This window comes from Rhinolophus ferrumequinum, chromosome 18, assembly GCF_004115265.2.
Source record: "Rhinolophus ferrumequinum isolate MPI-CBG mRhiFer1 chromosome 18, mRhiFer1_v1.p, whole genome shotgun sequence".
Lineage (NCBI taxonomy): Eukaryota > Metazoa > Chordata > Mammalia > Chiroptera > Rhinolophidae > Rhinolophus > Rhinolophus ferrumequinum.
In genome coordinates, this window is record NC_046301.1 from 43,505,213 (window position 1) to 43,519,835 (window position 14,623).

Below are 14,623 nucleotides of genomic sequence, written 5' to 3' on the forward strand. Positions count from 1 at the left end.
TGCAACTAGCAACGGCAACTGGACCTGGAGCTGAGCTGTGCCCTCCACAACTAAGACTGAAAGGACAACAACTTGAAGCTGAATGGCACCCTCCACAACTAAGATTGAAAGGACAACAACTTGACTTGGAAAAAAGTCCTGGAAGTGCACACTGTTCCCCAACAAAGTCCTGTTCCCCTTCCCCAGTAAAAAAAATTAAAAAAAAAAAAAGGTTGATGCATGTGTTTTAAATCAATCAATCAATCAATCAATCAATCAATCAAACAGAGGAATGGACAGAGGGTGGATAGAAAAAGAAGTAAGTGATAAAGCAAGATAGCAAAATATTAGTTATAGAGTCCAGAAAGTGAGTACATGGGAGTTCATTGTACAGGTCTTTAAACTTATTAAGTGCTTCAAAATGTTGATAATAAAATGTTGAGGCAAAGAATCCATGAGAGGAGAACCAGGGACGACAGGAGGGACTAGCACTGTGCGAGCAGAGAAAAGAGACTCAGGCATTGCCTGACCACTGAGGCCCAGCCTGGAAAAGGGAGGACTCAGGGAAACAGGGGAGCTTAGCTGCCACCAAATACTTGACAGGTTTTCATCTGGGAGAGGGCTGCTTTTATCTTGTTTCCATTTCTGCAGCTGGACTGGGCTCAGCATAGACTGTTTTTATTTTAACTTTTTCTTTTTTGCTTAATTTCACTTTCTACACTCCTCTGTTAAAGTTGCAAAAGCTAAACGAACACCTTTTTATCTGAACCAGTTGAAAAATCAGTGCTGACATGATAAATAATATGACTGAATACTTCAGTGTTTATTTTCTACAAATGAGGACATTCATGCCTGTAAACAGTACCTTCAAAATCAGAACCACATTAATGTCCTCGGACCCCACTCAATTTCATGTCATTTTCAACACACAAATCCTGACCTAAATCCCTATGTAGCTATTCCCTCTACCTGTGTGACTGGTATTTTGTGGTACGTTGAAAGCCTCATTTTGGAGAAAGCGTGTCAGGTTAAAACCAGAGTTTATTTTGTAATGTGTGATATTGTATCCTCATTTTTTTAAAGTGTGCACCTAGTATTAACCCTCATTACTAAAAATACTTGTGAGAGAGAGAGAGAGAGAGAGAGAGAGAGAATAAAAGAACTAAAAGACACAAAATAATGGATGCTATCTCTAAATAAGGGGGTGACACATAGTTTTTGTATTCTTATAAAAACTTTCCTTGCCCATATTTTCTGGAATAAATATATTGTTTTACTGTAAGAGAAATATATTTTTTTGTTTTAGTGTAAGAGAAAATAATACCGAAAACTTTTTCAAGTGTAAGTTACTTGCTAGCGTCAAAGACCAAGGGACAAACATGAATGCAAAAGAATGAGAGTTTAGAGCTAGAGGAAAGGTCCCAGTTCTGTTTGCTTTTGGCAGGTGGGGTGAAGGGAAAGTGAGGGGGTCCTGGGAGGGAGGAGAGTCTGGAAGCCACTCATGCCCATCCCTGCTTTGTCTGCACAGGTTCCCACCGCCTCAGCCGTGACCACAGGGCAGGACAGAGTTCACCAGCAACGAGCTGCCCCACAGGAATGGAAGCACATGTGGTGTCCTCCAGGTACATTTTAAGAGTGATCTCCAACGCTTGCCCCTGCCTTGTCTCCAGGTCCTCCAGCTCTCTGACTCCCCCAGTTCCTGGTTCTGTATCCATAGTTATTAGATGCCTTCTGAGTGCCAGGCATTGTGCTAGTGGAGGGCACGAGGCCCATGCCCTGTTGGAGGTCTCCTTCTAGGATGGCATCTAGTGAGGCTGATGAATGTGACAGAGAGACGAGATTGGAACTGTGAAGATAATTCTGTGGTGGGTGGAACAGAGGCCGGGTTGGTGAGGCTTCTGGGTATGGTGACTTTGGTGCAGACAGCCACTGTCTTTGGAGCTGAGAGCCAGGTAGAGTGGTCCTGAGAGAGCCTCCCAGAAACCATGGCCCCAGGAGGCAAGGGGTAGGCTTGATTAGGCAAAACGATGGGGCAACTGGGGTGAGTAGGGGGGGTAAAGGGGTCACAAGGAGAGGTGGAAGCAAATCTCACACCCTCAATACTGTGGAGGGAGCATGGGTTTCATTTTTTGAGTGAGGTATTAAAGTAAAATATCTCAATGTTTTATATTAATTACATGTTGAAATTATATCATCTTAGGTATTTTAGGTTAAAAATACATAGTTCAAATTAATTGGACCTTTTTCGTCTTACTCTTTTAACATGGCAACTATGAATATGTGTTGTAATACATTTCTGTTGGCAGCGCTGGTCTAAGGTATGTGGTAGATATACAAATGGAGAAAAAACTAAGGCCAGGTAGAGTGGATTTTTCTGTTCCGATACCCCCGATGGCCGAAAATGGTTTCCACTAGCCACTGCCAGCCTCTGGGAGTCCTGTGGGGGTTCACTCACCAGCTTTCCTCTGTGTTCCCAGGATTCTATCTATCAGAATTCAGTGGAGACTGTGCACCATGCACACGCGGGATGGATTTCACCAGTCATTCGAATAACCTCTCTTCTTGCCAAGTCTGTTCTAGTTGCCGTCCAGGTAGAGACCCTGTCGACCCCATGCGTACAGTTAGGGTACCGGGTGATGCGATGGGAATTGTATCGAATGGGGAGTCAGCAACCTGATTTCCAGCCCAACTTGGTCTTCACCATCCCCATTTTCATGATATGTCTTAGGTGTATAAAATCAAATGAAAACAGAAATTATTTTTATAATGCATGGCTCACAGTAGGGAAATCTTTTAGACCATTATTTGGAAGCAGGGTGATATTCTGTCCTTTGATTGGGGGACTCTAGTTACAGCACAGACGGTGTGGCCGAGTGGAAAAGTGCTGGTTCGAGTTGGGACATGGCTTAGCCCTATGCTTCGTCCTCTTGGGCAGTGCTCCACTTCCCTCAGCCTTCCCGGCCCAAGGCCCCTCGCAGCCTGTTCAGCAGAGCTAGGTTTTGGGAAGTCGCCCAAGGGTTCCTCTCCACCCAGTGTCTCTCAGATTATACCCCGCCCTACTTAATGACCACATGGGCTAAAAGATATTTCTTCCCCATCTGGATGTAACAAATAATGAATCATGATTCATGCCTCTATTGGTGACAAGTGGCGGGTGGCTATCCTTTGTGTGCAGGAAATGGCCTCCCACATTATTTGGTTAACAGTGAATGGGAATGTGGGTGGTGAAAAAGGAGAGAGGGACACGTGAGGGAAACATATCCCCCAAATGTTATCCTTTGTCTCCAGATGAAGAGGAGATAAGTTCATGCACCCCGACCAAAGACAGTGAGTGTCGATGCAAATCTGGCACGTTCCTCGAAGAAAATTCCCCTGAGTTATGCCAGCGGTGCAGCACTCGGTGAGACATGGGAGACAAAGGGTCCCTCAACAACTCAAGGGAATCACCAGAGAGACGCCCCCACGCCCCTTCATGGCTTCCCTGCACCTTTGGGGTCTTCTGAGCCTACAGTGGCCCCTCCTCGGCCATCTGCATGTCCTCACACTGCCTCCTGCAGCGCCCCCTTCCCACACCTCCTCAGCATTTTCCCCTTTGCAGGTTGAGTTTTCCATTTGCACAGTAGGCTGCTTCTTAGGGCCCATGGTACTTCTAGGAGCCCTCAGAAATGGTTGATTGCTTGTTTTGGAAATCTGAAGGAAATAACATGGACCAACCTGGGTCACATCAATCTTTATTCCAATTCAGTCAGAAAATGTACTTTTAAATACTTTGTTATTCAGGGAAGGTCCATGCAGAGAAAAGTGCCCACAACCTACAAAGTCAGAACGAGGCTGACCTTGTAGGTCCTTCAAGATTTCCTAATCCCAGGCTGCTATGATCTCAGTGAGATGCATCATTTCCCTAGTTTTCAGATTTAGGGGCCAGTAGTGATTCCCTCTCCCCGGACCTCCAGTTTGGCTGTGATTGGTAGGGACAGTCAACAGGTGGAGGACGAGAGATTCCTTGTATTAAAGGTGGACTAGAGGGTGAGGCTCAGCTTGTGCCCACAGGGCTTCTGACTGTTGGCCTAGAGTGAGGTACGTCCTCCTGGGGGCTCCCCCTGCAGCCCGGGCAGGTCAGTGCAGGCCTCACAGAGAAGGCCCAGCTCCTGTAGAAGGTGCAGCTCTGAACACTTAGCAGGAGCCCTACGGACTAAAGTACCATGCTCAGCTCCTTCTCGACCCCAGCAGGAAGGTCATGCTGTCCACTACACTAGTCACTAGGCCTGAGCGGGAATGGAGCACTTCAAACGGTTTCTCTGGAGATACGTTGTGAGTGAAAACTGCACACTGGATTTCAAAGGCAAAGTGAGGGGACCCCTCATGCAGACAAGAATAGATTGTTCTTGCTCCACTCTCCTGTCAGGGGACACTAGGCGGGAGGTTGCTCCCTCTTTCTCCTCCTCTTACCTCACAGAACCTCTCCACAACCTCGCTGTGTCTATACCTAGGTGTCCTGATGGCATGGTTGAAGCTGAGCCCTGTACCTCGTGGAGCGACCTCCAGTGTGTCAAACAAGAATCAGGTACCCAGGCCACTGGGGAGGCACCGGTTCCTGGAGAGTCAGTGAGCACAGCCCGGGGCCGCCCACCACTTCCTTTCCCTCCTCAGGCCGTTCACAGCCGGTGCTTGGAATTGTACTGGGGACTGTGTGTGCCCTGGTGGTGCTGCTGCTGAGTGCATATGCATGTGCATATTGTCACAGGAGGCGCATCCGTCAAGGTGAGGTTGGCGGGATGATGGGGAGGCGCTGCCACTCTCTGCTGCCTCCCTCACTTCCTGCTGTTTCTCAGACAGAAAGGCCCTTCCCTCCATATCTCAAATCCCTGTTGTTCTCTGGCCTGGCTTTACTCTCCTTCCCTGTGACCACCCTCCACCTCCCCCCTCACCTGCACCTCTTCAGGGTTGGGATCATCAGTCGCCCTGTTTCAGGGCTGACAGTCACTTCATCTCCCTGGCCACGTCTGGGAGGGCAGGACCCGTTCTTCAGGGCCCCCAGCAGGGCAGAGAGGTGTCAACTGGATGACAAAAGTCAGGAGGAGAGGGTCAGGTGCGTTTATACAGCTTTGGTCAGAGCAGAACCCAACAGAGATTTAATACATGTTAATTTTACTTCTTTCCCCTTCTCTCCCCCTCCTGAGAGTGTTCCAGATTTGAACTGTCCCTTCCCTGTCACCAGGCTCCGGGGACTGTTTGTTCAGTGTCTGAGCCCCCAGCCCACGCCCTGTCCCCAGCGCTGTCCTTATGGAGGGAGGTGCTGCTGAGAGGGCCCTCCCCACTGCTAAGACAGACATCCCTTCTCTTCCAGCTTGTGGAGTGGACCCCGAGTGCATGAACACAGTGAGTTGCTTTCTCCAGGACCTGGTGGCATCAGCCCTCAGGAACTGCTTCCTACCCACAGCAAGGCCCTGGGTAGGCATGGTCCCAGTTTGTCCTGTACTGCTGCCCCTGGCTGTCTCAAGTGTCCCGGGGGGCCTGGGCTGACTTTAAGAGGGCAACTGGTCCTTTGGGAGCAGCCCACGGGTCTGGGGGCAAGCCAAGCCCTGTCCTTCCTGCTGCTTGTGACACCCTCACCCATAGCCCTGCACCCAGGGGTGTGAGGGTGTCACACAGGGGTGCTGAACCCCCTTAGCACAGCACCAGGGTTCTGGTGCCAGCAGCAGAGTTCTGGATGCGCTGAGCCCGTGCCAGCCTGAGGAGACAGCCTTGGGAGGGTGTGGGGCAGTAGAACCCACGGTGTCCCCTAAGACCCTGCATGGAACCTGGGTGTGGACTCCTGAGTCAGCTCTTTGCCTTTCCAAGGTCATTTTCCGGCGCTGGTGTCCCCCAAGAGGGCCTGGGGTTCTGGACAATTTCCGCAACGAGATCATCAGCAACAGAAGCTCACTGTCCATGCAGGCCTGTGAGCAGGAACTGGGACACCAGGAGCCTGCAGAGCTGGAATGTGTCCTCATACAGTCCCCGGTGGAAGCCGAGCGTCTGCTGGTGAGTGGGTGACAGCCATGAGGGGCCCTGGCCTTCTGCTTGTCCAGGACTGTGGTAGAAACAGGGGAAGGCCGATGCTGGTCTGGTCCCATCCCCTGGGGACGTGGTGATGGAGGGAGACGAGGAGCTGCAGGGAAAGGGGCTGCATGCAGAGGGAGCCCGCCACCTGATATGTGGACTGTCAGCTCTACGGAATGTTCTGTTTATTGTCTGTAGTGTGTTCACCATATCCCTAGAGCATAGAATAGGCAGCCACAGAGTGAGCTATTCCCATGAAGGTTGAATGATGGCATTAGAGCTACATAACATTCTACTGTGTGATTGTCACATAATGTTAAGCCATTCCTTATAATGTTCAGAATTTCAAATTTATTTCAAAATTAAGTTGAATCAATTTAAAAATAAATATTTGTCCCCATTTCTGATCATGCTTGTAGATTCACTTCCCAAAAGAAGTAAAATTTCTTTGTCAGGAGGTTGAACTACTTTTTACCGTATACACACATACACACACCACACACACATAGACACACAGTTCTGATATTTTGGATCATATCAGTTCAACAGGTTTAATATAAAATTAGTTGTCATCTTTTTTGGTAACTAGAAAAAAATTGACTAATGCTTGCTTTTCTGTAAGTATTTTGCAAGTCATTGGTGTCTTGTCTATGAAAGGTTTTGTACGACAAGCTCTCGTGAGCTTCCACTCATGAAGATTTGTTCTTTCATTTGGTCTAAAATTTTAATTTTAATATGCAGTATTTTGTATGTTAAGTAATTAATCTTTTGGTATATTTATGTTTTCATCGTTCACAAGCTTTGAGAGTTCTTCATGCAGCAAAAGATAAGATAAATTTCTCTGATCTTAGGTAGGCTTTTAAAAATTATTTGACTTGCAGTACATAGCTATATAATATGAATGAAATTTATTTTGTGATACAACATGTCATGAGGTGTTCCCTGACTTGTTCTGAGTCCCTGTCTCATTCCAGATACTTCGGTTAAGGTCTGATTGTCCCACATTCATCTGCCATCTCCCTCCTTTATTGCCTGTGAATGGCCATATGGCAGTTACCTCTTTTCACCTCCACATTTCTTTTCTGTTCTTTTCTTGCATTGATACACCTCACTTAAAAATCATAAAAAGAGTTATAAACAGGAAACCAACCAACAAAAATGGTCAATAATCTCTCCATCTGATGTAATCACTTTGACACATTTTCAAAGTAGTTAATACATATCCAAGGTAAGAAAATTTACATAGTACCGAAAGGTTCTCAGTGAGTACTGAAACTTGCCACACTCTTCTCCAGTCTCTGGCTTTTTTATTTCAGTTAACAACAAGAGATAATTTCTTGTGATTCCTTCCCAATATCTTTGTATATATGCCGTCTGAGTGTGTGTGAGTGTGTGTGTGTGTGTGTGTGTGTGTGTATTCATACATATGTACACCAGCATATTTTATTTACACAAAAGGGATTCTATTATTTATAATATTCTGTCATGAAACTTTCTAATATGTTTTACTATCTGATAGAGAAAATTTCATGTCCCTGTTTTCAAAATTTATTATTTTTACCCAAATGAAATTTAGAATTATACATCAGCTTTCCTCTTAGTTCCAAAAATTCATTGATATTATATTACATTACGTTAAATTCATAATCTACGAAGAATCTTTTCAATATTCTATATTTTTCTTACGTAGGGAGATAAACTATCACATCAAGTGGTTTCTAACACCTCAACTAGGTATGTGTTTCTCTTTAGATGAAGTCCTTCTATTTCTTGTCGAGGCTGTGGCTTTGTATTACCTGTGTTCTATAACCTTATGAACTGGATAGTCTTGTGATTCTCTTTTCTCCTTTATTGCCGCCTCCAATTTTAACATTCATGCAAATATGTGTTCATATTTAAGTACTGTTGTTTAATCCTTAGAGTTTTATAAGAACGCAATCATACAGAAAATAATGACTATTTTCTCCACTCCCCTCAGAGCTCCCACCTTGTGTTTTTGTTCTGTTTCTTGCTGTAAGGGTCGGGATGCCCAGAACAATGTTCAGGGATGCTGACAGCAGGCAGGTGTTTTAGTCTCGATTAAACTTTGCTGGGGAGGCCTCCATTGTCACTCCTGAGAAGGACATTGGTCTTTGTTTAACATGGGAAATCTCATCATTGTGGATGCAGCCCTTAATTCTGAGGTGTTTTTTAAAACACAAAATTGGAGGTTAATTTTACCAAATGCTTTTTCAGTGTCCCTGGAAAATATATAAGGCTTTCATTTCCCTTAGACTATTATTTTGGACCATTATTATTGATCAAGGCACGTTCACTATCATGGAATAAACACTTACTTAGATTTCCCCAAATGCCCCGTTATATATTCTTCATTTGAGTCACATAAGTGCCTGTGAGGGAGTGACTATCTCCTGATGGGGTGATGGGAGTGGACCAGAAGGGGCAGAAGGGAGCGTGTGGGGTGGAGAGGATGTTTCATGTCTTGACTGGGTGATGGTTACTCAGGTGTATACAGTTGTCAAGATGGAACAGACACCTAAGGAGTGAGCAATACCACAAAGAACGTGGGCCTCCATGGGCACACAAGCCACAGCCTGTCAGAGGTGCAGGGTAGGAGGTTCCTCTCTGTCTCCATAGAGACCCGGGAGGGGAGGTGGATGCCCCAGGTCACACAGTTGGCTGGTTGTCAGGCTCCCTTCTGGAATCCAGGACTCCTGACTGGGACAAACGGAACTCTCCGCTGTTTTATACAGCGGGAGCTGAAGGGTCTCAGATGAGAAAAGAGCCATTGGTTCCAGCAAACAACGCAGGCCTCATTGAAGTGAGTGTTTTATTGGGGGAAACAGAGCAGGAGTGGAGGGAAGACGGATATGTCCTAACTGCCATCCCCATAGCTGTTAGAGCAGTACAGAGCTGGGGATGCTGGACGCAGGGGGCCTATGATTGTCACTGGATCATCAGAACCTAAATCCTCCTCTCGTACCTCTTCTTCTCCCCTCACTGCACCCCATCCCAACAATGTTCTGTACCTCCCTGTCCTTCCCTCCAACGCTTTCTCCCTTGTTGTTCAGGGCCAGGTTCACCCACAAATAGGGTACTTATGGGGCTATGCTGTGCAGCAGGGCACCTGCTGGCCCCGGGAGGCTACCGAGCACCTGACCTGTGGTTAGGCCAAATTTGAAGAGTTGACTGTATACTAGATACAATATTTCAAAGAATTTCAGGAAAAAGAATTTAAATGTCTCATTAATAACTTTTTGTATATTGATTGCATGTTCAATTGATAATATTTAGAATACACTGAGTTAGTACCATATATTATTAAAATTAGTATCACCTGTTTCTTTTTATTTTCTTCAATGCAGCTATTAGAAAACTACAAGCAAGTATTCCTGGCTCACTTCATATTTCTCTGGGTCAGTGGTGTGCAGTGCATTCCACACACATCTCATTTAATCCCCAGTGAGATGAGTGGGTTTGCCCCATTTTTGCTTACATTCTTGCTCAGCGTATGTCCCCATCCAGCCCTGCCACAGTTTGTGGGTGAGGCTGTACTGAGTGTGAAGCTAGAGATCTTGCCAAGTCCAGGCCCTTGCTTTGTGCACAGGTACAGATGTGGCAGCCCTGGGACCTTACTCTCAGGACAAGCTCAGTTTCCCTCCTCTGAGGGACCTTTGTACCACAGTCTGTCCCAGCCTCTGTCTCCTACCTCACACTGCTCACTCTCTCCATGGCGTCCGTCTACCCTCCCAGGTGGGCTATTCAGCCCTCCATTAGGGCAGGGTCCGCTATTGATGTTGACCCCCCACAGTGCCATAGGTGCAGGTGAGACCCAGACAGGGGTGGCCCAATGCTTTGTTGACTCGAAGCTGGTAAGGGACTCGGAAGCGCAGGTAGCCAACAGGGGGCGCTCAGATCTAGGCCTGATGGAGGATCCTGTGCCGTTTCTAAAGGGTATCCAACCTCGTCTGACTGTCTCTGTGGTTTTCCCCCACCTAGGCCTGAGGCTGTTCTTTGATTACTTCACAAACATGGTGCCCTTCACGTCCTGGAACCCGCTCATGAGGCTGTTGGGCCTCAACGACAATGATATCTACGTCGCCAGAGCTCAGGTCTGGAACCCCAGGGAAGCCTTGTATGAAATGCTAGTGACCTGGCTCAGCCACGAGGGGCGGGCTGCCTCAGTCAACACCCTGCTGGACGCCTTGGAAACACTTGGGGAAAGACATGCAAAGGAGTTGATTCAGGACCACCTGGTGGGCTCTGGGAAGTATGTCTATGAAGAAGGTGGGGCAGGCTCTGCTCTGTCCTGAGTGAAAAGAATCTCTTTAGGAAACCAGAGCTTTCCTAGTTTACCTTTTCTCCTGGAAGAAGCAGCATGATTGGACACCAGGCTGGAAGATGCTGCGGGTCCTTGAATAGTACATGAAGAAACTCTACCATGGATTACATGACTGGCAAATTCCACATGGACCATCCTTTTCCACTTGATAATTTCATAGGTACATGAATATTTATAATATTTATAGACAAAAGTTTACAAGTGACCAGAGAAGTGGTATCCACGTGCAGCCCTGTGTCTGGGTGTCCCTGAACTGGAAAGTTGTGGGTGGGCCTCGTTCTCATCTATGGTTCTCATCTATGGTGGGCGGGGAGGGTGGGGGATGCGTTAGATCTAAGGTGCCAAATACATTCTATGTCCTGTGCCATTCGGGACATGTTAATGAACCTTCAGCCTCATCTGGGCTCAGGGGAGACAGAACAGGGATCTGGTCTCAGGGAGGAAGCGTGGACGGTGCTCAGGATTAGTGTTAAATATTTGCTAACTCAGTACTAGATGTGTTGTCGCATAGCAGCCTGATCGTCTGTGCCCTTAGCCTTTCCTTAGGAAGGAAGGTTGCAGGGTTGTATGCCCTAGGGGGTTGAGTTAATAAGTCTCTTGTCTAGGTCCCAGTATGCAGGGTCCGCGGTCGAAGACGAGTAAGTTTCCTCTAGGGAGGGACGACTTAAGCCAGATGGGACCCCGGGGACCCCCATGAATATTGCTAAAGCTTAGAGGAAGCTCTCCTCTCAAAAGTTCCATCATCGGTTGCTGACCCTTGGCTCAAGCAGCAGAGACCTTGATGTGCAAGGAACAATAGTGGAGCGGAACCTCCTGGCTCCTCGTTTATCTCATGGGAAAGCAATACAGAGATCCGCTCCTCCGTAGGATTAGCATACTGTATCAGCGACCGTCTGGGGAAGGTCTGTTTAGGTTGATTTACGACAATGAATGGGTATTGGTGATAAGGTGTTTGTCTTAAGCAGTGTTTTAACAGACCCTGCTCAGAATCAGTAGCGCCTTTTGGAAAATCAATAAATACTCAGGAGGGACCCGATTCGGGGCTCCAGTCTTTTATGACTGCGAGTCCCTTGGTCCTCTGTGATTTCTTACTATATAAGTGTTTGTGTCTTTATTTCTTAACTTAGCCCTCGCCGCCTCCCTCGTTTCTTCCCACTGCTTGTGTTGTGCAGGTCGCAACAAGATGGACCCTCATTCTTCTGGTGGTTTGTGAATCCGAGCCCCAGAACTGCCTTTTTGGGTCCAGATTGGCTATTTAAGGATGTAAGCACCTGCCTTCTGCATAAACAACTCAACACATAATACCAACTCTTAAATACTGTGAGTTATAGGCCTAGTATGACTGAGACCTTAGGGTTTGTCCTTGTATCATTTTTCCTTAGTTTTAAAATCCTCAGAAACTCTCTCAGCCCTTCTTTCCCAAAACCCTTCTCCATCGTATTCCAGACTCATGAGTATAATTTGATGGAGGAAGCAATTCTCAGGGCTTTTGTTCTTTTCCATCTCAAGACTGTGTGTGGTCTTGTTCCAGGGCTGGTGTGACTGGGACAAAACTGGAATTGCCTAAACGTTTGGGCGTGTTCAGGGCATGGTGTCCATGGAGGTTTTGGGAAAGGGTGACTCTGTGGCCTTGGTACTTACATTCCTATTACTTTCTGACATCACTCCCTGGCCCCACCTTTTCTGAAAGACACAAGTGTCTCCTGTTTTTGCTGTTCCTTCTGTGCAAGAGGCTCTGCCCTTGTACATTCAGATGGAGATGTGAAGGAATTTTTGTCAGTCCGATTTCAGCTCAGTTGTGCCTTTCTCAGAGAACTTGAGTGTTCCTCTAAAGTGTTACTTTTATCAGTGTTTGTCAGCTTTATTCATTTGCTTACATGTCTATTGTGTATCTTCCACCAGACAGAAGTTTCGGGAGCCCATGAAATTGGTTCTTTATAGCTTTCTACCCAGTGCAAATATGATACTTTTAAGATTTTATTTATTGGTTGGGTATCCTTTCATTCTTCTCTCTGGTGGAGGGGCCCACTTTTGAAGAGTTTGTTGGAAATATTAAACCATATAAAGAAGGCCATTATGTATAAAATACTCATGTACTTACGGATTCATGGCCAAATTAAATAAGGAACCTTATGTAAAAAGAGGTGTGGAGTTTTTTTCCTTCCCCATCCTCTCCTTCTTCTATGAGTGAAATGAAGAGTACAAGGCTGTATCTTGCTGTGGGGCTCACTCCTTTCTTTCCCCCTTGATGCCTTCAGCTTGCCCTGCATGGGTGGGTCTCCTGCCCTGACTCTGGATTTCCAGGTGAGGTTCATGGGGGACTGGTTTTTCAGCTCCTCCTCCCTCCCTTTCCTTCCCCCAGGGAGAGGGACCCCATCCCTGGCGGGCTCTCCCACAGCCTCCCCAGCTGGTGTCTGTCCAGCATGGTGCAGACCAGCTCTGACAGAGCAGTTGGAAAGGGGCTGTGGGTTCTTGAGGGATGAGCTGGCCCTGATTTCTGGGGTCAATCTGTGACCCCTCTGTCCCAATCCTCCAGAACCCTCTTTGCCATCCTTCCTCATCTCAGGCCTAACCTTTCTTTGTTCCTGCTCACTTGTTTCCTTTTCTCCTCCCTTTTCCCTATACCAGCAGTAGGTGGGGTTCTTTGCAGAGGACTCCTCTTCTCCAGTTCCGCTTCTTTTTTTTTTTTTCTTTTTTTTTATTTAAATTTATTGGGGTGACAATTGTTATTAAAATTACATAGATTTCAGGTGTGCAATTCTGTATCACATCATCTATAAATTACATTGTGTGTTCACCACCCAGAGTCAGTTCTCCTTCCATCACCATATATTTGATCCCCCTTACCCTCATCTCCCACCCCCAATCCCTTTACCCTCTGGTAACCGCTAAATTACGTTCCCCAGATTAATTTTCAAACCCCGTGGCCATCCTGTGGTCACCGACTGCCCTTCAATCCCTTCACCCGCCCCCCCCCCCCCGCCCATCTAGCAATCCTCAGTTTTTCCTCTTTGTCTCCAACACTGTTTCTGGTTAGTTCATTCACTTATTCTTTTCTTTAGATTCCGCAAATAAGTGTTTGTCTTGACCTTCGATCCCTATCTTATCCCTCCAACACACACATCACACATAAACCTTCTGTGGGGTCCCCTTATGAAGATGAGGAGGATAAGCTGCATTTTCAGGATGGACCAAATCAACAGTCCAGCGCCATGTTGGAGCCCTGTGACCACCTTCCCGAGAAAGCTCGATGCCAGCAGATTGATAACTGTATAATCGAAATGGAATTTTTGCGGGACATCATAAGACATGGGGAACCTCTGAATTGTTCTGAGTCACTGTCTCATTCCTCCAACTCCACTTAGCAACTGATTCTCCCATTTCCCTCTACTCTTGGTCCCTCCTTGATCGCTAGGATAATGTTGTGTAACAGGAAGGTCCTTTCCTCTACCCTCAAGGTTCTTTTGGCTGGTCTAATAATCAAATCAACATGAGACAGATTAACAGGAGAGAATAACTAAATTTAGTTACATACATACATATGGGAACCCCGCATGAGGGGGCAGGGGGAGAGACCCCACATACATGAGAGGTTCAGAGACAGAAAGTTAAAATGAGGTATGTGTGTGGCATTCTGAGCTAAAGATCACCTTGGGGCTTCAAAGGTGAGGAAGGTCACTGCAGGAGGATAAGAAGAGGACATGTTCAGTAATTAGTAGTTTGCCCTGTAGATAGGTCAAAAAGGTTATCTCTGGTAATCTCTTATTATGGACACAGCCCCAAATTTAAATTCTAGTCTGCAGGGTCTCAGTTGCCTTTGGCTCAAAATAATCCACACACCACAGAGGCACATATTGGGGTGACTTATTCTGAACCCCTACAGTGTTCACATAGGCAATGATTTCTTTCCACCTAGATGATTCATTACCATTATATTTCTTGCATCGTTCCCACTGTGGACTGAATTGTGTCCTCCCACCCCAAATTTATATGTTGAAGCTCTAACCACCCGTGTAATGGTATGTGGAAGTGGGACCTTAAATGTACATTCTTGAAAAGGCAAAGCTGTGAAGGCGGTAAAAAGATGGGTGGTCGTCAGGGTTTAGGGGAGAGGTAAAAATGAATGAGTAACAATAGATAAATATCACAGAGGATTTTTAGGGCAATGAAAGCATTGTGTTGTATAGTGTTATTAAATATGTATAAATAAGTACATAAATATATACTTGTGAGTATATAAGTATATAAATATAGTGTAAT

The 14,623-nt window shown here is 46.3% G+C and overlaps 1 protein-coding gene across 9 annotated transcripts; it reads left to right on the top strand.

The window, feature by feature from the left end:
* The first annotated feature begins 1,512 nt into the window (after window positions 1-1,512).
* Window positions 1,513-11,208, top strand: LOC117038099 (tumor necrosis factor receptor superfamily member 10A-like). Of its 9 annotated transcripts, none has more exons than XR_004425625.1 (9): window positions 1,513-1,601; window positions 2,457-2,570; window positions 3,268-3,379; window positions 4,470-4,543; window positions 4,630-4,740; window positions 4,951-5,068; window positions 5,327-5,430; window positions 5,821-6,003; window positions 10,021-11,208. XR_004425625.1 is itself a non-coding variant. In XM_033134746.1 (9 exons), exons 1-9 carry the CDS (start codon window positions 1,586-1,588, stop codon window positions 10,024-10,026), a joined length of 771 nt encoding a protein of 256 aa, XP_032990637.1. In that variant the 5' UTR covers window positions 1,513-1,585; the 3' UTR covers window positions 10,027-11,208. The 9 variants fall into 9 exon arrangements, 6 of the variants coding, with proteins under 6 accessions (XP_032990637.1, XP_032990642.1, XP_032990641.1 ...); XR_004425626.1 differs by having other exon boundaries at window positions 5,327-5,358; XM_033134746.1 differs by lacking the exon at window positions 4,951-5,068 and adding an exon at window positions 9,387-9,437.
* The last annotated feature ends 3,415 nt before the right edge of the window (window positions 11,209-14,623 follow it).

What these genes read in the sequence shown, in the direction of transcription:
- LOC117038099 (XM_033134746.1), top strand. An exon ending in CTGTTCTAGTTGCCGTCCAG is followed by an intron (nt 2,571 to 3,267) that starts GTAGAGACCCTG and finishes CTTTGTCTCCAG; the next exon opens with ATGAAGAGGAGATAAGTTCA. An exon ending in GTGTGTCAAACAAGAATCAG is followed by an intron (nt 4,544 to 4,629) that starts GTACCCAGGCCA and finishes TTCCCTCCTCAG; the next exon opens with GCCGTTCACAGCCGGTGCTT.